The 24,790-nt window shown below is 37.0% G+C and overlaps 2 protein-coding genes across 2 annotated transcripts in view; one reads left to right on the plus strand and one right to left on the minus strand.

The window, feature by feature from the left end:
- The first annotated feature begins 1,563 nt into the window (after nucleotides 1-1,563).
- Nucleotides 1,564-5,963, plus strand: LOC117329303 (macrophage migration inhibitory factor-like). Its single transcript, XM_033887193.1, has 3 exons — nucleotides 1,564-1,824; nucleotides 3,025-3,200; nucleotides 5,632-5,963. The coding sequence occupies exons 1-3, from the start codon at nucleotides 1,705-1,707 to the stop codon at nucleotides 5,669-5,671; spliced, it is 336 nt and encodes a 111-aa protein (XP_033743084.1). The 5' UTR covers nucleotides 1,564-1,704; the 3' UTR covers nucleotides 5,672-5,963.
- Nucleotides 5,964-8,774: 2,811 nt separating this feature from the next.
- LOC117329304 (heat shock 70 kDa protein 12B-like) overlaps nucleotides 8,775-24,790 on the minus strand; it is a 55,535-nt gene continuing 39,519 nt past the window's right edge. The window contains exons 2-5 of the mRNA XM_033887197.1: nucleotides 14,491-14,807; nucleotides 13,268-13,486; nucleotides 12,441-12,588; nucleotides 8,775-11,347 (exon numbers count right to left, since the gene is read on the minus strand). Coding sequence (XP_033743088.1) covers nucleotides 10,356-11,347; nucleotides 12,441-12,588; nucleotides 13,268-13,486; nucleotides 14,491-14,799 — 1,668 coding nt within the window. The 5' untranslated portion in view covers nucleotides 14,800-14,807 and the 3' untranslated portion in view covers nucleotides 8,775-10,355. The remainder of the gene's footprint in view (nucleotides 11,348-12,440; nucleotides 12,589-13,267; nucleotides 13,487-14,490; nucleotides 14,808-24,790) is intronic.

Raw genomic sequence — 24,790 nt, forward strand, 5'->3', positions numbered from 1 at the left:
TATTTAAGCTGATGCAACTCGATATATATTTATATACCTATAGGTACCCATAGATTTCTATAAAAGCCGTAGAGCGTGAAGCAAACAAACTGATCTGTAACTATACATTAGCACCTCCATACTACCCGGTCAGAACCTAACCCTATATATCGATCTACGAACTATGTATCCAAAACATTATCTAATTATCGGAACCTTGGATCACAAAGAATGGTATTATACAGATCTTCAATGGCGCTTTCCTCCATTTGAAAGACATATGACGATGATTTGAAAACCACTTATATTCTAACAATGGTTATGTGCTGCTTGTCAGCTATACAATTTATTTTGGCACTAAGAACGGTTTTGTCTGTATTCTGTCAGTTATATTTCATCAGAGAAAAAATACCACATTTTAGATTTAAATATTAAAAGCATGAATTGTTAATAAAGAAAGAAGGCGAAAAGGCTTTGTATTATTTTCAAGTGGTTCAATGACGGCAAAATAGTTTATACACTAGCTTACATATCACAAATCTAACATAAAGTCCTTCATATAATGAATCGGAAAGGTAGCCCTAGTTTCCTTTGGCCCTGACCCCTGACACCAGACATGGTGTCAGGGCCAGAGGAAATCTCGGCTATCGGAAAGGATACCAACATCCTTTCCCCCTTTTCCACAAAAAAAAATAATTATTAGAATGGCTTTAAATATGCTTGATAATACATCTCCGTTGGGCTATTTTGAGATTAATGTAAGGTGTTAGTGTCTCATCAAGAGGATTAATGGCGGGTACCACATCTGGTACAGGAAACACTGACATCTCCACCAATTAAGTTTTATCAGACTTTATGACGTTTCAATGTTAGGTTGCCTCATCGGCTGTTTCTTACTTCATTCGGACACATTCAGCTGTTGTTTTATAAGTTAATGTTTAAAACAAAATCATTTTGGAAAATATCTTATTGCTATATGTTTTTTGATTACCCTGTACTTATAGAGTAGTATTAGATGATGACTACTATGCTAGACCCGAGACTTGGCATCCATAGATAATTTTATAGTATCGTTATAAAATTGTCAATAATGCTAGATCATTTTTCAACCAATAACGAACTCAGTTCCCCATATTATCTTATGATTAGGAGTAAGATTTAAATCGGTTATGTTCACTGTTCGGGAATTAGAGAAAACTCCGAGTTATATTCTCTTGAAATGAAAAAAAAATGATATGTTAAAGATTTATGATGTTAAAGAGAGCTTGAAACCCACTGGAACAGATAGGAGTCAAATTACACCATTTCTGAACCCAGCTCTTCTGGTCAACATGGAAGAGATTACTTTAAGGAACTTATGAAAAATGGTGACACGATTTTACCACACCAGTTATCGTTAGGTCTTAAGATAAGTTTCAACAGTTGTAGAGTTTGTAGACGTAAACGTGTATACAGAATTGATTCCTGTATCGCAGGCTACCTGTGAGAGCTAGGTCAATAATGCAGGTAATATCAACAACTTAAATCGAATACATAGGTATTGAATTTACATAGCTGCCTTCTGAGTCGTCATTTATGTGAAACGGACTATAGGTATTGAAAAATGCATTTCTAAAGCCAATACACACTCGGGCGTTATATAGGTATAGAGGTGTCTACATCGTATCGATCAGTCAATACACACGGGTGCTGGTCATCGAGGACCAGACACGACCAGGAGACAAAATGACCATCACGAAGCTGGCCGTAGTTGTCCGAACCAATGTTCCGAAAGCTGCTATACAGAAGGAATTCCTCGAGCAGTTGTCAACTCACCTGGCCAAAAAATACAACACCGAAGAACAGGTAAGTGTACAATTTATTCAATATCAGGATGTGTTACATTAATTCAAACTGAAACTACCAGGTCAAAATAAAAAGCAACAAAAAAACAACATACATTTTTAAAACCCTTTTTTATTTCTAAACACAATACTGTAGAAACAGTTCTCTATTGTTTTGAGTTTCCCTATCAGTTTCCTACTCGACACACACCAGTCCATTAACTTCTATAGAAGTCAAGTTAGCCATTATTGACTGGTAGATATACCTTAGTGTGATTTATCACAGCCATACTTTTGTTTCTAGAGTCTGGAATATTATAAACAATCGATTTCTATGTTAGTGGAACGTTTACTAATACTTTTCACACCCAATTCACTTAGGTGTGTAAAAGTTGATTTATTATTATCAAACGATTTAAATGTAAGTCTAGTAAAGTCTCTCATAAGTTAGACTGGCAACCCACCCCTGATTTATTTGTTAGGAATTGCCCAGCTAAATTCTAATTCTAGATTATTTCCCTCTAGTTTGAAACTACAAATGGACATGTCCTAGATATCATAATCATAAAGCTTGATTTGATTTGATTTGTAATTTTAATATTATAGAAACAGGGGACCAGTCTACTGATAAGTACACAGTTGTAAAATTCGATTATCAACCCACACAGTTCCCTAATATGTAATGCTACACGAACCGAACCTTCATACTTAAGGGACATTCTTGTGACAATATTGGTTTACGTAGACGGCTTATATATCAGTCTGTTATTTATGTCTCTTGTTTACGTCACAAGATTGATGTGTTCTAGACTTATCATAATGAACAGGAGATGAACAGCCTCGGAAACCACATATATATACTATGTGCATTTGTCAGTGGTTCAGCATATCTTACGAACTACTTCAGTACTAAGTGAAATATACTGTGATAAGAAGCAGTTTGTGTTAATGTAGCTTTTTGTGTTGAGTAACTTCGATAATCTAATAATGATGTTATCTTCTAACGACCCCGACACTTATAGGACATGGGCCTTTTTTTTTATTAAAATGTCAACCGAACTGAGGAAGGCAGGCTTGCCAGAATGCACAGCCTACCTATAACATGTTAATGTATGTTTTGTTAGAATTGTTAGACATTTTTAGTTATAAAATTTGTTGCGACCGATTCCATTGTTTTGATTAAAGATTGATTTAAACTATATTGAAATCAATTTATTTTTAGCATGTGGTTCTCGAGATTCACGGTGACGTCATGATGACACGTGGAGGGAAGACGTCACCAATGTTAAATATGAATGTCTACCACAATAGTGACATGATCACCCAGGCAACGAAGCACGCCGACGCCGGGTCTATAGCCAAGTTTGTTAATGATGCGGTCAGCATCCCTGTCGACAGGTACGTTAGCAAGAGTTTTGTCCTCTCCATCCATTCCTTTTCATCTGAAAAATAAATTCATTTCAATACATTTTAAAGTTCTTGTATTGGTTGTTTAATTGATTGTGTGTCAGGGTGTGAGGATGTGTACGTGTTTTTGCATGCTTCAGAATAACCATATATATCTAAATCTTACTAAATCATTACAACTGTTACGGAAATTCTATTGTACCATATTATGCCATAAATCTTCCATGCGTCGTAAAGTTGTATATTATTTCTTTATATCATTAGCCTCGCCAAATGTATTGTTTATCTATAGATCTATTTAAATATCGATAGAAGGCTAAGAGCAATTATAAATGGAATAGGTATGGCATACATTTCTAATGTTTAAACTATGTTGTCATCCTTCAAAGAATTATGTTTGGCACCGATATGACAAGATGGAGTTATTTGTTACTTTAGAAAGAGCCATAGTTACTTCATTATGTTTATACAACAATAACAAGCATGTTAGTATCATCCCTACACGCGAGGTCTACTTGTATTGTTAAACGATGAAATGAACACTGGTTGGCCCATTACCAGCTATCCTATGTCTGTGTTATCAACAAGCTTCATACAACATATACCCGAAACTCTAATTAGGTTTATTTCAAAACAGTTATCAAACGTTGAAAGTGTTTTTTAAGATAATTGTTTGAATTGTATTATTTTGAATTCCAATATTTTAATTTGTTATTTTCAAATCCTTAGCTAAGTACGATATGAGAATGTTGGTAACAATATGTCGTTAAGCTAATGGGGTGTTGATTTGGCGTCATACTGCTCACGCCTTAGAGTTTTATTCGTCTTGAATGTCCAATGTTTGGTTTAAAACCCCGGACATAACTTGACCGACCATGCGGGAGTAATGAGGTACATAGCCTATGTTTGTGAGAGGGAGACGGATGAGGACACGCTATACCTCACTATTGTGTCCGTACATATTAAAACATAAAAAATCTACATGTGTAGCGGTAAACATCTACACATTTTATATACAACAATACGGTTTCTAATCCCAGCTTGTGAGATGGGAATTGAACATAGCATTCATGCAAGTCTGGATGGAACAATGCTATTCTTAATATATCATAAAAAGTATATCATTATGTCAGTAAGCACAGTTATATTTCTAGTTATTGTCAAACTACATTATTGTACTATTTATGAATGGTAAAGTGTATCATCTTATAGTCATGGTTTAATTGTTAAGATTTAGTCAGCATTTGGGCAAAATAACTATATTTTCTCTGAAATGTGTCCAATAAAATTTAAGCACACAAACTTACATTGCATTAGTACATATTTGAAAAACATTTCGATATGAAAGCAGCCACGAAACTGACTGCATTGTAGATTATATTCTAATATACAAAGGATAATGAAAAGCTAACAAATCCTCACATATCAAAATCCTATATCAGTGTTTTTCAAGCATTGTCAGCCAACGCGTTCTTGATTCAAATTTAAGAATTCTCAAACTCAATAATATTTAGAAAAGTTTATGATTACTCCTATATATATAACATTTTATTTTGAATCAGTACATAAAAAATCCAATTTGTACGAGTTTTACTTTTGAAATAAAAGAAACATTAGGTTTGACAAACACGAAAACTTAATGTAAAGCTTACCCGATGTGAGCATATTTGATGTTGGGAGATTGGCCAAGTCTTTGAATACCCATGTTATGTACTTGATAACGTTCGACAGCTGCTAACAACAAACCCTCAATTTGTCGGACTGCATTGTGTCCGAGAGACAATTGTCCGAGTTTGATCATTGTAAGATAAAACAGGAGGATCTAACCAGTACCTAAAATCGATACAATAGATCTAATCATTCCTCTTAAACATTGCTTAAAGTTCAAATATTTATAAGAAAGTTTTCCTCTCATAACAAATCATGTTTGAATGAATAAATGGGGGAATATTATGATTTTGAGAAAGAAAAGAGCTTGGCAAGATAGGGACACGATGAGTGTCGAATGTTTTAAAGGATAGTGACTCAGATTCGTGAATGTTCATTCTGTTGTTCTGATGAGACTCAAAGTTCCTATAGATTTCCTGTGTATTAACTATAGTACATGATTACTTACTTATAAGATGTAAGAAGCATTCACTTTTTTAATGAAATCTGAAAAAAAAACGCTTGAAGAAACTTGTCAAACCTCATTGAATGAGATGAATGCATGCTACAGATCAATCTGTAATGGCTGTAGTCCCGTGAACGCACACTGGTTATACAATTGTGATCAACATTTTACTTTTCAAATTGTGATCAACATTTTACTTTTCAAATAAAATAGTTTTATATAATATATAATATATTTTTATATAATATATCTTTCTGAATATTAGTGCATTAAGAACTGTTGACTAGAATAACATTTTTTGTCTTTCAGGATACTGGTGCTTTTCTTTGACACAAGGAAGTGCACGTGATCGCCCAATAGACACACTGCTTCTAATTCCTAGTGGAGATTTGCGGAAACTGAGAGGAACAAAATGTGATTTGTAGACGCATAGACTTTCAACATTAATTTATTTCATTTAATAGACGTCATTTTCATTATAATTTTTTTTTTTTTTTTTTGGAGAAGATAAAAAAAAACCCAAATACTGTGATACATTGATACGATGTATACGGAGTGTCACGTGATTATACGTAGGTTGCTAGTCCGACAGAAATGATGTAATTACTCCATATTCAATACATTAAAATAATCTAATGATATTCTACTTGTTTATCTATTATATGGGAAAATATACCAGAATTTAATCTGACGACGGTTAAACTTACATCCTAAAGGCGGAGGCCAACTATCATCAGGAGGAGAGGGGTGCATATTCGTTATAAAAACATAGATATTGTACCACACAAAAGTAACAAGTTAAATATTTCTCTTGTCATTATTACCTTTGGATAAAATGCATTCAGCAGTCCATGGAAAGTAAGTATACCGATACAAGGACACACTAAGTTATATGGTTGGGATCAGATAATGTACCAACATAACATAGCCAGAGAAATTGTCTCGATGAAATTATCCAAGACATTGTGTATTGTTCATAGATTAATGTGAGTATATACTTATATGTATCGTCTAGTTAACTTCAGGTTAATTGTACCGTACGTATGGTAGTTTCACAGCGCACCCGATTATAATTCGCCATTCGAGGGAGTGTGGTAGAGGGGAAATAACTCTGAATATATTAGGTTGTTTCTTCCTAGTCCGATAAGTTACCACGTCGGACAGAAGCTTGTGTCAGGAATCATCTTAACTTGGTTAGATAGTTCAGGGGAATTTTCGGTTTAAAGAAGAAAGGACTATTCTTGTATTCTAAACAGACTTTATCTTGGCAAATCAGAGATGTGCGGGTGTAATGGATCGAGTTAAATAGTCATGAGAAGATTAAACAGTGCTATTCAGAAAAAAATATGATTATCTTAATATAAATTCTGTATAAAATGTATAATAAATATCACACCTGGCGTACCTTTCTCTAATGGACCCAGGCGTAGTCGGTAAAACACGACTTTGAAAGTCTAGGTGAAAAAAAAGTTACATTGAACAGGGATAATTCAATTAATCTAAATTTATAAGCACGAAACAAATCTACTTGTCAAAAATGTGTGTGAATCAGCAGCATATTATTTGAAATCGTATCCACATGACGTTCCGTTTGAAAACAAGACGGTGCCATTTGAATGTGCTGTTGAATGCAATTGCAGCGCTTTCGACTCTTAATTGATTTTGCCTGTAAGACGTTTGTCAAGTGAGTATTTTATACAGCAGTACAGCAGATTTTATGAAACTCGTCTCGAAGATTTGATATGTGCTCACCAAGTCTCGCAAAAATAAAAAGACTTCATTGTATCCACAAATGTGTGATGGAAACATGTACCCCCAAATGTTTAGCAACGTTTATTTGCCTTTATCACTGTAATGACTAATGTCTAGCCCGATTAAAATATGACAACATCTAATGGAATAATATCTTAACCAAATAGGAGAAACCGATGTATATCTGTCAAAGTTGGATGAAAAAGATATCATTATGCCTTATACATACCATTATAAAAGGATGATTTCAACACGAAGGATGCAACAATGTCATTTACGAAATGTTTTATAGAGTTCTCGAAGGGAAATGGTCGAGAGAATTCAATTTGAACCCACATTTTAAATAACATTTAGCGTTACTCAGGTAAACAATTTATTGTCCATGTTATGAGGAGACAAAGATATCTATGAAAACCCGTCATTTGCCTTCGAGAGCTTTTATGTTGTTTATATACTTGCAGATGGTTGGACATCTTTTTCGGCATAGCCGTATAGTATTATTTTGGCCCCGGATATGACGCGACAGGTGGCGTTACTGGTCAAGCTGAAGTATTTGATTGGTCAATGTAGCGGTAAATGCAAAATGCAGATAAACAGTTAAAAACGAAACAATTAATGTAAGCTGAATAAGTGACTGTATCTTTTCAAATGACACATCATTAAACTTATATTCCTGATTCAAATGCAGTCTTATTATAAAAAAAAAAATGATTAAAACCGATATAATTTTGTTATCTGTGATGAAACGCATTAGTTCGTTAGTTTATTTCACCAGCAGTTTTACATTATCCACCAGCATTAAAACTATGCCGTTTATCTTTTTTTAAGACATTTCTTGTTTAATCTTTGTCAAACAAGAAGTATCTGGATAGCAGTCTCACCGAGCGTTATCAGTTCTGATAAACCACCATCAAGATATTATTCAAGTATACTCGGATCGTCCAATAGTGCAGTTGTTATCGGTCTTCATTATTTCCACGAGGTTTTACCTCGTCCTGAATTATCATATTCTGATAGCTTCCTGGTTGTGTCTGTTGTTATCGGTCTCGGACTTCAATAGTCCCCGTGGTCCTACCTCGTCCTGAGTTGTATCTGTTGTTATTGGTCTCGGACTTCAGTAGTCCCCGTGGTCCTACCTCGTCCTGAGTTGTGTCTGTTGTTATCGGTCTCGGACTTCAGTAGTCCCCTTGGTCCTACTTCGTCCTGAGTTGTGTCTGTTGTTATCGGTCTCGGACTTCAGTAGTCCCCGTGGTCCTACCTCATCCTGAGTTGTATCTATTGTTATCGGTCTCGGACTTCAGCAGTCCCCGTGGTCCTACCTCGTCCTGAGTTGTATCTGTTGTTATTGGTCTCGGACTTCAATAGTCCCCGTGGTCCTACCTCGTCCTGAGTTGTGTCTGTTGTTATCGGTCTCGGACTTCAGTAGTCCCCGTGGTCCTACCTCGTCCTGAGTTACAATGTCCTGATATCTACCAGGTTGTGTCTGTTGAACTGCATTTGTCAACCAAGGCTTGCGTTAAAGGATGGCATTTCCGTCTCAGTTGTATTAATCGTACATTTTAGATAGCTCTGTTGTCTTGATAATGCATGAATTAAAAGTGACAAAGATTGGACAAGTAACCTAAACAATACCAATTGATAATACACTGTACATATTAAAATTGAAGTCTTTAAATCTTTTATTTTTATTTTTACTGGGATTGATTTAATGATATACGTGTCTGAAATGACTAAAGGTTTTGTTCTCTGTTTACAGTTTATTACCATATTTTCAAATTCAAAGAAGAAATGATAAGCACTCTCACAACGATTATTTTATATTCAATTTGGACTGTTGGTTATGTTTGAACGAAACAAACCGTTATTAAATTAGTTAAAACGATGTCTAAACTTGGTTTGTAAAATTAGGCTTTCTCTTTCCAAAATTTTAATAGACTGTGCATTTATTCTGAGAAACACCCTTGTCAGACTTCTTTTTAAAGTTGCTTGCAAAGGTGGAGATCTGTTCATTTCGTTCGGGTCATTCCAGATTTATAGGGGAAGGTATATAGAAAGAGTTGGTAAGAGAGAGTCTATAATGTGGGATTATGTACTTGTTGTTTGTACTCAAAGCATAGTTGTTAATATCTTAAGTTTTAGGAGATATATATCAATGGAGGTAATTTGGTGTTAACCATTTTACACATCAGACCAGGGTTCTTAATACAAAGTTGAAACATTTACAAATGACGCACACCTGTGACGGGTTGCCTCACGTTATGCTGTCTATAATTGAAAGAATCTGACGCCAGACATCCATCACAAAATTCACATTGATTATTAACAAAACAGCCGACAAATAATCCTAATATACTGTTTTGATGTGTTCTCTGATGTAACGCTTGGACGTGTTCTCTGGTGTACTGTTTTGATATGTTCTCTGGTGTAACGCTTGGACGTGTTCTCTTGTGTATGATTTTGACGTGTTTTCCGGTGTATTATTTTGATGTGTTCTCTGATATAACGCTTGAACGTTTTCTCTGGTGTACTGTCTTGATGTGTTATCTGATGTAATGCTTGGACGTTTTCTCTGGTGTACTGTCTTGATGTGTTCTCTGGTGTAATGCTTGGACGTTTTCTCTGGTGTACTGTTTTGATGTGTTCTCTGATGTAACGCTTGAACGTTTTCTCTGGTGTACTGTTTTGATGTGTTCTCTGATGTAATGCTTGGACGTGTTCTCTGGTGTACTGTTTTGACGTGTTCACTGGTGTACTGTCTTGATGTGTTCTCTGATATAACGCTTGAACGTTTTCTCTGGTGTACTGTTTTGATGTGTTCTCTGGTGTACTGTTTTGATGTGTTCTCTGATATAACGCTTGAACGTTTTCTCTGGTGTACTGTTTTGATGTGTTCTCTGATGTAATGCTTGGACGTTTTCTCTGGTGTACTGTCTTGATGTGTTCTCTGATGTAATGCTTGAACGTTTTCTCTAGTGTACTGTTTTGATGTGTTCTCTGATATAACGCTTGAACGTTTTCTCTGGTGTACTGTTTTGATGTGTTCTCTGATGTAACGGTTTGACGTGTTCTCCGGTGTACTGTTTTGATGTGTTGAAGCATTACCAAATGACCGATGATGTTTGAACGTGTATTTTAAATGTCTGTTATAGATAGTATGTATTGCCGTATGTATAAACATCCATGAAATAAGCACACACTTGACATGAGTTCTTTAAGCATCCACAGTCTACAAAAAGTCAAACGCAGCGGTTATTATCTTTCTTGTGTTTTTGTCGATTGCTTTAACTTCGAGCTCTGTATTGTACCGCTACAGCTCTGTCCACTCTCTTTGAAGTGTATGGTATGGCGATATTCAGCTGACCAATCTTGGTACATCCGGAATCTGTCACATACTTTGGGTTCTTCTCTGTGGAAGCATATACTTTGAATGACATTTTTGTTTGGCTCGGTTCTGAAGGTTTATACGTTGTTACTATCTGTGGTTTTCCAATATCCACATTATCTCCAACGCGAACATGAATATCAAACAAATTATTGCAAAGCACTTTGCCAGTTGAAGTGGCGTAACGGTTTGGTGCATCATGTTTCTCAGCATCAAACGGTAGTGACATTTTCACTCCATAAGTATATTTACAAACCCTTGATTTGATAGCCTTTGGTTCAAAACCAAAAATAACAGCCCCTTTCAAAATTGCCAGTCCAGCTTCACGAGGCACAATTATACGTAAGTTTGGAAAGTTTGTTTTGATTTCATTCTGAAGGACGAAGGACTCCGAAAAGCCTCCAACCATCAGGATGCTCTTTACCCCTTGAACAGTGGGTTCTTTCAATAAGCTTTTCAAATGGTCCACGATATGTTCTGTGGATTCCTTGAATAGTTTTGCAGCACGGTCTCCGCTGACTCTTAGTTTGTTGTCTATCGTATACACATTTCCTTTGAACTTTGATTCCACAATTGTAGCTATATCCGCCTTATTTTCATGTCTGCATATGTCATCCATTGTCGACGGGATTGTAAAGGTGATTTTTTCAGAGGGAACATTTGGTTTGATAGTGCGCTTTTTTATTTCAAAATCATTGAAGAGGTATAATGCGTCTATCTTGTTGTTTTCAAGAAAATAATGAAGTGCGCTATCACCTATAATGTCTGATAAGAGAAGCTGATAAGCATGGTCTACTTTAGTACCTCCCCAGTCACCGCCATTGGCCTTGTGGATTTCCTTCAGGGAGCCATCACTCTGAACCTCGTGTGCGGTGATATCTATCGTGCCACCTAGAAATGATGGATTGACATGTGTCACACGAGTAGTATAATATGTGGGTATTTCTTCAATTATGCACAAACAATGTTCAAATGAAGCACAGTTTATTTAACATAAACACAGACACACACACGGAGACAGTGACCTGAAATAAAAAGAACAATACCTAAAATACATACGGACACGTGTGAACGATGCCGACAATTACATTATTTAATACTTAACGCATTAAATATTCATTTAGGTATATTATATATGTTTATATTATATTCTATTTTATTCCATAGTTACACTTTTACAATTAACAATTATAATACATTATTTTTACAATAGTTTTGACCCTATGGAGCCCGACCACGTGTATGTCATAAGTTAAATATTTTAACATATTAAGGGCAAGATATTTAAAATGCAAATATATTAGTTTAATGTATTTTATATATCAAATAGCTAAAATACATTAAATATGTATTTATATTATTATTTTAAATTAAATAAACTTACCTAGAAGCACTGTGGCCATAAAGCACACAGGCTTATACCGGACGTGTGGCTTGTGTGGGATCTATAGCCGTTGTGGCTGCACTCACCTGGGCAAGGCCCAGGTAAGGTTTTCCACGTGCACGGGTATAGGGTCATGCAGGGTCAAAGTGACACACTCAACCAATCCTTGCGCTCACCTCTCATACGTCACCATAACAACTATATACACAGGTACATAGGACATTACATGTATATGACACAGGGACTTGTACAAACATTATACACGATACACAGCGCAAGTATCTATATACACTTTACATGTTTAGGTGTTGGTCAGACTATTAAAGTTTGACCACCGTGACATTTGTTAAAACTATTTATAATATATAGGTATAACGAGTAAATATGGTTGTCTATTTATGTATACATAAAACAGAATATAGATAATTTGTCATCATTGGATTAAGATTTTTTACACACTGATGAAGAATGTTTCATGATTTTCTTTGCGGGAGGGAGAAGGGCGGTGACAAACAATTTTCGTTTAAAAATGTTGAACACCAATTTTTCCCTAGAGAGAATGCGAATGTATTACACCTGTCTAATACGCTGTCTAATTACCTCCGGCGTCTAGGACGATATACTTTGAACCCGGTGTAAAGGACTGAAGACCACCCTCTCCTTTTAGTTCCAGGGGGAGGTACTTGCAGTAAAGGGATGCAGCTTCCGGTTCTAGAGCTATCATCAGATGGTCTCCTCTTATACCGGCCTAGAAACATACAACTGACCGTATTGATATCGACAACATTAAGTGGTCTTGCATGTTAACGAAAATACGCATTTACTATTTTGATTGAACGATGGGGATGGAACGTCCACAGTCTATTATATCATTATCTTCATATCCCTTCTAGATTTCAACACTTGTCACCTCTTCCACCACACTCAAGAGTTATTAGAAGTAGAAATAACTGTGTGGTGTTATTTTAAAACTTTTAAATCACATATAAAGAGCTTATTATCTTGTATATCGTGTCAAACTACCATTTTAAATAATCTCGTATGTCTCGGCCAGGGGACAGAAACCAAAGCCTTTTTCACAAGGCGCGAATGCTTAACCAGCCGGCCGGAAGAGAGGCAGAGTCGATGTAAGAAGGGAGATGTTTAGAAAGAGGAGAAAAAGTAAGGTCCCTCATAAAGTCAACTCAGACGATTATGCAATGGGGACAGCAGGTACAATTCGTACAGCTTAAACTCAGGGAAGGATATTTACTGAAATAGATAAGAAATATATTTATTCAATTTTAAAAATGGAAACATGATACTTTTACATGTATTATCAGTGAATAGTCAAATATATTGTGACTCAGGATTGAAGTATTTCTTACATGAGTTTATTTATTTTTAATAGTTTGTTGATTTCAATGTTGTTTGAATAACATACTTACAGCCTCAGCAGCCTCCCTCATGAACTGTTTTGAGGCGTCGGGCCAGATTGCTGGAACAGTGAGGACCCAGATGATGTCCGATATTTGAATGCCTGTCACTTTGTTTTCGCATGACGTCAGCATATGGTTTTTCAGATACTTGATAACTGCTGTGAAGACTTTGATTGCCTGCATAGTCTGACCTTGGTCATCTTCTAGAGTGAATGAGCGATTTAAACACTGAAAACAAAATGAAAAGTTCAATCATGAAATGTTCCCAACATAATAGGAACGTAAATCTGTGGAACTAAGCTGTGATTTCTTTCTTATACTTTCAATATACATTTCTGGTAATGCGATTTGGTGCCATAGATCGTGAGTTCGAGTCCCGGTCAGGGCACGAGTCATAAAGTTGTCTTCCTTCGTCAGTTGTGTTGCTATGTTATATATCAAATAATTAGTACAATGTATCATATGCACTATGTGTTGGTGATCCGAAGGTAAAGATTTAAATTTTCTGCCGTAGTTGTACTCTGATGAATATTGTAATGGGTCCAAAATGGGCACTAGATCCGAGCAAACAGACGTCCGCTGAATGCGTATTGACTACAATAGATAAATGATCTTGAAGTAATAACGACTGTACAGACAAGTAAATTGTCGAATTTCCGAGGCAATCCTTCCCCTTAGTATATAGTATACCACAAACGACCAAATACAGACATAGAACACGAAACAGTTGCATAGTTTAGTAGATAAACAACAACAATATCGTTGTGTTTATGTTTTTGTTTTGATCCTTTCGGTCAATCATTCATTCGCCAAACGACTTTTGAAAATTACAAGAAAAATAAGACCATGTGTTCCGAAAGAGAAAAACGTCTTCTGTTTCAATGCCATGCAAATCTAGGCCAAATTCTAGGTCACGTCATGATATCAAATGAGAGTAACGGTTTTGACAACGGGGCTACTGAACATATCAATAAGCATTCTGAATTCATGCGAAAAGATTAATAACTATTTAAAGATGGTTTATTAAGAGTATAATGTCAATAGGCATGTGAATATTGAATATTAGACTTAAGTTTTATCAGAGTAAAGTAGTACCTAATGATATTTATGAGTGTGTTAAGCACCGCCCAGAAAGGAAACAGTGACGGAGAAAGTGTAATATGAATGAAGACAGCACGCTAGACTCCTCAACTTTTTTTTTTATTAATGATATCTATTGATCGAATACATACCTTGTTTTCATATAGCTTCATTTTAAACCGTCGAAAGTAATACCATCCTTTTTCTTCTTCGTCTAAAACGAGATCGGAATACTTGTCTTCCGCCTCGAATCCAAAAGAGTTGAAGTCTCCGTTGGGTCCAAAGAGAACACAGGTGGACGTTTTATGGGAAATAAACCCTCCTGATCTCGATGCCCAGTTGTTGCATGAAACACCTAAAGGGTCCCGTCTATAGTCATTGATTGAGGAGAATGCGTACCCCGAGTATGTGGTCCCGAAGTCAATGGCGGCTACGAATAAATGTTGTCCAGAGCAAGCCATGCTGGTTTCTGAAGTTATGAATAAGACAACGTGAAGTCAGTCAGTATCATAATATAAATATATACCACACTATGCTGAGAGATTGGAGCTATTTAGGACAGGTACTTACGTATATAACAATTTACAGATGGGAACTGTAAGGGACAGGTACTTATATATATAACAATTTACAGATGGGAACTGTTTGAGACAGGTACTTATATATATAACAATTTACAGATGGGAACTGTTTGGGACAGGTACTTACAGTTATAACAATTTACAGATGGGAACTGTTTGGGACAGGTACTTACGTATATAACAATTTACAGATGGGAACTGTTTGGGACAGGTACTTACGTATATAACAATTTACAGATGAGAACTGTTTGAGACAGGTACTTATGTTTATAAAATATTACAGATGCACATATCTATAAGACAAGGTTAATTATGATTTCAATAATAAGGTATTTCTTAAAAAGGTACATGGATGTCTAAGCCTACTGACACCCTTTAAAAGGAAAAACTGGAACAATGCATAAAAGAAACTTTTCCAAGTAAACTGATTCAGCATGAACAACTGAAACCAATAGACCGTAAATATAAATCCCCTCTTGACTGAAAAACACTGTCAAAAATAAAATAAAAGGCCAGCTATGGAGCAAATACTTAAGGGAATTAAGATATATACAAGGAATATTGCAGAGCAAGACACTAACCAAAAAGGCTGTTAAACAAGTTCAAGAAAATCCTAAAACATTCTGGCAATACAGAAAATCTATAACCTCGTCAAAGGCAAACATTTCTTATCTTTACACTGATCCAAACAAGGAATGCATAACTGTATCTGATCTAGAAATGCTGATGTTCTTGCGGGCTACTTTCAAACATTGTTTACCAGAGAATCAAACGAAGCAATGCCCGATATAGAAAAAAAACTAATAGTGGAACCTCTTTCCAGGCTCAATATTATAGTATATATTATATTATATTACTCCGGAAAAAGTTAGAACAAAACTATTCAAGTTGAAAACTTCAAAATCTCCAGGACCAGATATGATTCATCCAAGAGTTTTAAAAGAAACATGCGATGTCATATGTAAGCCGCTTCCATTGATATTCCAAACATCATTAAGTACTGAGGCCAACTCGATTTGCAATCTTCTCGGAAGAGAAGCCTTCTCAGAAGATCGCATTCTGTTATATGTAAATCGACTAAACCGGAAGAACATAACCCAAAACAAACAAGTCTTTAAGTTTTCTCAAACACTGTGAAACAAACCTGTGCACGTATGTGCAATAAATCCTTCTCCAGTGAAACTCATCACTCGCACACTTAAACATGGTCACCGCCATCTTGGAAGATAAATCTTCCAGCTTCGAGACAGAAGAGATAAAAGATCTTCTAGAAGCAGAAGAGCTACAAATCGAGTGACCAGAAGTTATATTCTAGAAGAAGAAGAGTGCAGATCGAGTTGGCTTCCGGAAAAATACATGAAGACTGGAAATGCGCAAATGCAACGACTATATACAAAAAGGAGACCTTAAGGAAGTATCGAACTATAGTCCGACTTACCGTGGTTGTATGTAAGGTAATGGAGTCAATTGTAAAGGAAGAAATAATGAACCATATGAGGAGAAACAAGCTTTTAAGCAAAGCTCAGTTTGGTGTTATTGATGGTAGATCTATAGTTTATAAAGGTTATGGATAAGTGGACAACAATTTTGGATAAAGGAGAATGTGTCGATGTAATTTATTGTGATTTTATGGAGGCATTCGTTCCTCATCAACGCCTAATCCATAAACTTGCAAAATATGTAATCGCTGCCACGTTTTTGTTCTTGGATATCGAACTTTTTGCTCGAAAGAAAACAGAGGGTCGTCTTAAATGGAGCGAAGTCTGAATGGAACCATGTTATAAGCGGTATACCACAAGGATCTGTTTTAAGACTACTTTTATTTGTTATCTATTTAAATGACATGCCGGAAGTCCCAAGAATATATTCCTTTTCGCGGACGATACAAAGGCATTTAGGGCAATCAATGAAGAGGAAGACTGTCAGGTTTTACAGCAAGACAAATTTGCTCTACAAAAGTGGTCTGAAGTCTAGCAATTCCATTTTCATCTAGTAAATGCAAAATGATTCACCCGAGGAATTCAAATATAGATCAAATTAATTACATCCTCAAGGAAGATGCAGGAGTACTAGAATTTGTGAACTTCGAAAAAGACATCGGTGTCATAAAAGACAATAAATTATCATTTGATAAACATGTATGTGAAAATGTGAATAAAGCTAACTCGATAATGGGAATTTTACGGAGAACAATAGAATATATGAGTCTGGATAGTTTTAAGTTGTTGTACACAGCTTTGGTTAGACCCCATATCGAGTATGTCTATAACAAACTTTCGAGATTAAATGTTAGAAAATATCCGTTTACACAGAGAACTGTCGATGCATGGAACACTCTCCCGTGGAATGTAGTCAATGTAAACACTCTCCCGTGGAATGTAGTCAATGTAAACACTCTCCCGTGGAATGTAGTCAATGTTAACACTCTCCCGTGGAATGTAGTCAATGTAAACACTCTCCCGTGGAATGTAGTCAATGTAAACACTCTCCCGTGGAATGTAGTCAATGTAAACACTCTCCCGTGGAATGTAGTCAATGTAAACACTCTCCCGTGGAATGTAGTCAATGTAAACGCTATCAAGGCATTTGAAAATAAGTTAGAAGAACATTGGGAAAATCAACCACAGAAATATTGTTTAAAAAAATCGAACTGTGAATGTTTCAGTTTTAATATATCATTTATTACAGAGCTGACTGTCAAAGGAATGTAATTTCCTTCTTTTGTCAGAATAAAATCTACGTATTTTTTGAAATACAAAATATATACACATATGAACTGAAAAAATGAAACAAAAACTTCCAAATTAGCAACAAAATTAGCCTTATCAATGCTCGTATACAAACTTACATAGTAAAATGATTTGGTACCCTGGGCGTCTGTATCAGTCTGTCTGTTATCAAACGATATTATCATTTCATGGTTAATGTAGTGTATTGGCGGCTGTTAGTAAAGCAAGGTGTGATTATTTAGTTTAGTATATGAATTCAAACGACACACATTACGAATAATCTAGATAAGACAATAATAATAATTTGGGAGTTTTATCTGCCGCTTTACCCCAGCAATTAAGTCGTCCCAAAACGTTCACAAACTATTATCCGTGGTTATTGGGCCTTCAGCGACCACCCCATGTCTTAACCCCTAGGGAAGAATACAGCTGCAGCTGCCATTTCGGCGCTGACAGCTAACACACGCCATTTTTGTTTTGCGCAAAATAAAGTATCTTGCTCATGGATACAACAAAGCGCCCGCGCTGGGAGTCGAACTAGCGACCAATCGGTCACGTAACATTGCGTCCTACCACTAGACTAAAACATGCGTCCAAATGATGACAATAATCGTTATCAAAAACAGTGATAATTCTAAGTAAATGTCGTTTTGATATTTAACATCGAGATCATTTTGTAAGACCCTTGGCCTTTTCACTAATTCACACTAATTTTAAATGGGTCTTTGTCAATGTACCGATCCTTTTTCACCTGTTGCTGAAAGACGAAAGTTCCACAACCGATGGATGCTTCAGTTTGTGTCTCAGACCTAATTCAACTAACTTAATCACAATTTAATACTTACAATATGCATCGGAAAACGGGCGGTACTCTGGCCGAGTCTCACAGTAACATGTCCTATCTACCAGTCCATTCGGGACAGTAGATAAAGATACTTCACATATACACGATAGGGCAGATCATCATAGATGTATAAAGTATATTATCAATAAGATAACGGGGTACTTTGTTACTCCCGATATTTTAAACCGTCTTCCATTTCCACGATCTCCATCTGTATCCGTCGCCCTAACATATAGTATGGTTTCCATTTCGATTGTCATTTCTAATAGAACTTGCTGGGAATATATTGCTGTTGACACTAACTTAGTTAACACAAACTATTTTACCATTTATTGTCCGATGTACAGATACTGCTTTGACTACAAATAATTCTCACAAAAAGACATTTTTTAAAACCTTTTTTTTTCAATTTCTATAATTTTGGCGCATGTTATTCCAAGGAGGAAGAATAGTAATTAGCTGAAAGATGCTAGAGAAGATAATATTAATTATTAATAAAGCAAGAAAACTAATTCAGAAACATGGCATTCATAGACGCTGCTACATAGAGGATAATATATGGTTTCCCGTTGAATATAACATATATTTCACGAGTATGATAAAATATCGATGTTTTCACAAGTGCGAAGCGAAATATTCTGACAAGCCTCGTGTTTGGCAGCTTAAGAATCTCCCCATTCGGGTTGAGATTCCCCTGTCTCATCCCCAAGGGGGTGAACGATTCTATTAGTCGCGACTAGGGGTCAGAACCAAAAGCCGCCCTCATAGGGATGAACGATTCTATTAGTCGCGACCAGGGGACAGAACTAAAAGCCGCCCTCATAGGGGTGAACGATTCTATCAGTCTCGGCTAGGGGACAGAACCAAAAGCCTTCTTCATAGGGGTGAACGATTCTATTAGTCGCGGCCAGGGGACAGAACTAAAAGCCTTCTTCATAGGGGTGAACGATTCTATTAGTCTCGGCCAGGGGACAGAACCAAAAGCCGTCCTCATAGGGATGAACGATTCTATTAGTCTCGGCTAGGGGACAGAACCAAAAGCCTTCTTCATAGGGGTGAACGATTCTATTAGTCGCGACCAGGGGACAGAACCAAAAGCCTTCTTCATAGGGGTGAACGATTCTATTAGTCGCGACCAGGGAAAAGAACCAAAAGCCGCCCTCATAGGGGTGAACGATTCTATTAGTCTCGGCTAGGGGACAGAACCAAAAGCCTTCTTCATAGGTGTGAACGATTCTATTAGTCTCGGCCAGGGGACAGAACCAAAAGCCGTCCTCATAGGGATGAACGATTCTATTAGTCGCGACCAGGGGACAGAACTAAAAGCTTTCATTATCGGGATGAACATTTAACTAAAGACAGAAAGTGAGGCAGTGACGAGGGAGACATTAGGAAGAAAGTACTAGCCTCTAACAGAATAAAAAGGGACAGCAGGTACACTTCGTCCGCCCTATACCAATGTACATAGTGACGACTCTGTTGTCGATTTTGTAAATTTGGCTATAACCGGGGGTTAGTAAGATGTATTGGAGGTCCGGGGTCAGTAAGATGTATAGGAGGTCCGGAGGTTAGTTAGATGTATAGGAGGTCCGGGGGTTAGTAAGATGTATTGGAGGTCCGGGGTCAGTAAGATGTATAGGAGGTCCGGGGGTTAGTAAGATGTATAGGAGGTCCGGGGGTTAGTAAGATGTATAGGAGGTCCGGGGGTTAGTAAGATGTATTGGAGGTCCGGGGTCAGTAAGATGTATAGGAGGTCCGGAGGTTAGTTAGATGTATAGGAGGTCCGGGGGTTAGTAAGATATATAGGAGGTCCGGGGGTCAGTAAGAGGTATAGGAGGTCCGGGGGTTAGTAAGATGTATAGGAGGTCCAGGAGTCAATAAGATGTATAGGAGGTCCGAGGTACAGTAAGATGTATAGGAGGTCCGGGGATTAGTAAGATGTATAGGAGGTCCGGGGGTTAGTAAGATGCATAGGAAGTCCGGGGGTTAGTAAGATGTATTGGAGGTCCGGGGGTCAGTAAGATGTATAGGAGGTCCGGGGGTTAGTAAGATGTATTGGAGGTCCGGGGTCAGTAAGATGTATAGGAGGTCCGGAGGTTAGTTAGATGTATAGGAGGTCCGGGGGTTAGTAAGATGTATTGGAGGTCCGGGGTCAGTAAGATGTATAGGAGGTCCGGGGGTTAGTAAGATGTATAGGAGGTCCGGGGGTTAGTAAGATGTATAGGAGGTCCGGGGGTTAGTAAGATGTATTGGAGGTCCGGGGTCAGTAAGATGTATAGGAGGTCCGGAGGTTAGTTAGATGTATAGCAGGTCCGGGGGTTAGTAAGATATATAGGAGGTCCGGGGGTCAGTAAGAGGTATAGGAGGTCCGGGGGTTAGTAAGATGTATAGGAGGTCCAGGAGTCAATAAGATGTATAGGAGGTCCGAGGTACAGTAAGATGTATAGGAGGTCCGGGGATTAGTAAGATGTATAGGAGGTCCGGGTGTTAGTAAGATGCATAGGAAGTCCGGGGGTTAGTAAGATGTATTGGAGGTCCGGGGGTCAGTAAGATGTATAGGAGGTCCGGGGGTTAGTAAGATGCATAGGAGGTCCGGGGGTTAGTAAGATGTATTGGAGGTCCGGGGGTCAGTAAGATGTATAGGAGGTCCGGGGGTTAGTAAGATGTATAGGAGGTCCGGGGGTCAGTAAGATGTATAGGAGGTCCGGGGGTTAGTAAGATGTATAGGAGGTCCGGGGGTCAGTAAGATGTATAGGAGGTCCGGGGGTAAGTTAGATGTATAGGTGGTCCGGGATTCAATTAGATGTATACATCTATATATATTATTAATCCTCAATTGTCTTTAGGGGGCCAGTAACTGCCGCCTGACTATATAACTAATAATGAATATCGCAACTCGGACAGAATTGTCGTAACTGATTGGTTAAAATCGGGCCACGTAGTGTCCTCGTATAAGATTTTAACAGTTAATATGGGATAAGATGGCAACCCTTGTCTGTTGCGTTGAATCTAGGCTTAATATAAAATGTATGCCTTCTCAAATATCCCCGACAATTACCTGTGTTTTTTGTAAAGACATTTTATAAGAATTGTCTCCCCTACGTCGGTTGAAATGTACAAAATCTCGCGTATCTTACAAAACATCACTTTGGTTTGTTAGGGCTTATTTGATTATATAAAATATCACATTGATTGTTACGGCTTTGTCTGTTTATATAAAATATCACATTTACGGTAATGGCTACCTTTGCCTGACAGTTATAAATAGAATACTACTGTGTCCCCATACCCTTCGACCGAAAGCAGATTCATATAATTCTACACTTAACTAGTTAGCCTCTATTTCACCGCAGTGAGTGGGAGATAAGCTGGTTTTAAAATAGATTTTACTTACAGATGTAACAACGGAATGAGGTGAGGTACATTGGACTTTTAATGAGGAAGAATTATCCTAAACCCGTAGGTTGTAACATTTATCTATCTATAAATCTTCCACATATTTCATCACATAATACCGTTGTATTAAACCAGAAACAGGTAAAACAACGTATACAGATATATATAACCGAAGTGTAATATTCTTGTCACTAGTGATTTATAGCCTGAACGTTTTTGATTGGCTATGCAAATCGGAAATCAGTTATGCCATTACAGTACATGGACATGACATAACGTCATGAATTAAAAAAATGGCGAAGCAAAAAGTCTTAATTCGTTCGATTTTGTCTTCAACATTTTGACTTACATCCTGTCAAATGTTTTCGAAGACTCGTTTTATTAATTCTCATATAAAATCATTAAAGCTCCTCTGTTTATTGTGTCACTAATTCACATCGAAGTGTGCGTTGTACGAAACATTTAAAAGGTATCCGGTCAAAAGATTAGGCACGCTTAATCAATCGAAACACGGCATTTCGTAATGATAAGAGGAAATAGATAAGTTTAAATAAAATTACATCATGTTTAGAATTGGTTTGTTTGTTTTTGTTTAACGCCCTATTAACAGCCAGGGTCATTTAAGGACGTGCCAGGTTTGGAGGTGGAGGGAAGCCGGAGTACCCGGAGAAAAACCACCGGCCTACGGTCAGTACCTGGCAACTGCCCCACGTAGGTTTCGAACTCGCAACCCAGAGGTGGAGGGCTAGTGATAAAGTATCGGGACATCTTAACCACTCGGCCACCGCGGCCTCTTCATATTTAGAAGTTTAACACCTCTCTAATTGTACTGTTAAAGTTCATATTTAGAAGTTTAACACCTCTCTAGGTATGCTCGGATTATAAACATATAATTGCATATCCATAATCATATAATTGGCTGCAAATACTTTGAATCTATATAACGGTGATTAATGAGAAAATGTTACACGTGTTAGATCCTGAATATTTCATATCACATGGTAGTCTGTAAGGTATCCTCATAATCAATCAATAAATAGATAAATTGATTGATTAGAATTTACAATTAATTTACTTTTTACAATTTTATTTTTCATTTTATTTTTCATTTTAAAGTGAATAAATGTAGGGCTATCCCCATCTCAGAGAAGTCACCAAGCGTGTACCCTGCCGGTATGTTTCATATGGTGCCATTATATATGACCAACGATCGCCTCGATCTTCCCTATATATTCGTATACATTCGGATGAGGTTTGTTGTAATAACATAATTCGTCAGTGGGGAAGACACATTCGGATATGATTTTAATTTTAACACCAAATGGAAGGTAATGTTTTACGGGATTATCCATCTTCGCTAACCAAGGTTTCTGATTACGTTACACTCTACGAACGAACGTAACAAAATCAGAAGCCTTGGCTAGCGAAGATGTGGGTTCCCATACAGTATAATGGTCTGTTGTCTGGGTAACATAGCTGACCTGACTGAGGTACAGACAACATAGATAGGCAGTATGCGGATAGTCAAATTGCTTTAGGTGATTGGTCGCTAAAGTTCCACTAGCTGTAAGATCTTTCGAATGGACGCTATAACATTGATATATCTCTCAGAGAAATCAGTCTCTTTTCAATGTTTTTAATCCCTCGACAATTTTTTTACCAAATTAGGTGTAAGTCTTATAAAAAAAAAATGTTTTTCGTGCTACAACACTCTATAGCGGTGATGTTTGGTTAATGCATGGATGTCACATCGAGTTTGTTGTCTAAGTAATGTCGTCAGACCAATTTGTAACAGGACAGTAATTATCCTTCGATACTCCTCGGATGACAATGACTTTTGTTCCGTAATTATCCTCGATACTCCTCGGATGACAATGACTTTTGTACTGTAATCATCATTTATCTTGGTACTAAATCTAGATCTCGAGTGATTTCCTTCAATCGTATGGGTGTACCACGGTTTGTTTACCTATTTATGGCACACGTGTTTGTGGCCCTGCGGGGTCTCAGGGACCTCGGATTGTGTTAAGTCTACGTGTATTTGGACCTTACCTAGTGTATATAACACATGTTCAGACGTTATGGGTGGCTAGGTTAGAATTCGGTTAAAGTAACATCTCCAGTGTTCATTATACTCTCAACAGGTGTGTCATTTTTACCAGATTACCTTAAAACTAGAGAAGGTTCAAATTCACGTACACGTAGATTGTAACAAACTCTCAGGTCCATTTAGCAAAATTCCTTTAAATGCCTGCTGTAAATATTACATCATGGGCCTACAGACAGTCAGACACTGTCTTCTGCTAGACTACGAGGCTGCATTTGTTTTAAATTGAATAATTAAAAATGAATTTGTATTTATTCGTCGAAAACGCCTGTTTGAGATAAATAAACTATATCAAAAGAATTAAATCTTGGAAAATGCTTTATCCCCGAGTGTTCCGAACTTTTTTTTTGCACAAATTATTATGCTTGCTACCTGGCTTGTGTGATGGAAGGTCACTCGTGCATACTCTCGTTGATTATTTTATCGCGACATTGAAAATTCACCTCATGGGTAATTAAAGTTAAAATTTAAGTCTGTTTTTAGACGAGCGTTTTCAATCAATATGTAAACAAATCCGGTTGTTTCTCTACTTGAAACTTAAAATGAAAGTAGAATACTTCTGATTGGTTCTTGTGTTATTTCCAAGAAATACAAAAATGGCCGTGTTGGTTGACTATAATGATGTGATTAAGAGGTGAAAACTAGCTCTTTTCTGCACCGAAGAGATTCCGATAGCAACAAAGATGCTGCTTAGTTTATAGCAGTCGATAGCGAAAAGCTTGTATAATTCAACATACCACCGAAACATATAAGGTAGGCCTATTCATTGGTAACAAACAATAAATTTCGGAGATC

Source organism: Pecten maximus, chromosome 6 (genome assembly GCF_902652985.1).
Source record: "Pecten maximus chromosome 6, xPecMax1.1, whole genome shotgun sequence".
In the NCBI taxonomy this organism is placed as follows: Eukaryota; Metazoa; Mollusca; class Bivalvia; order Pectinida; family Pectinidae; genus Pecten; species Pecten maximus.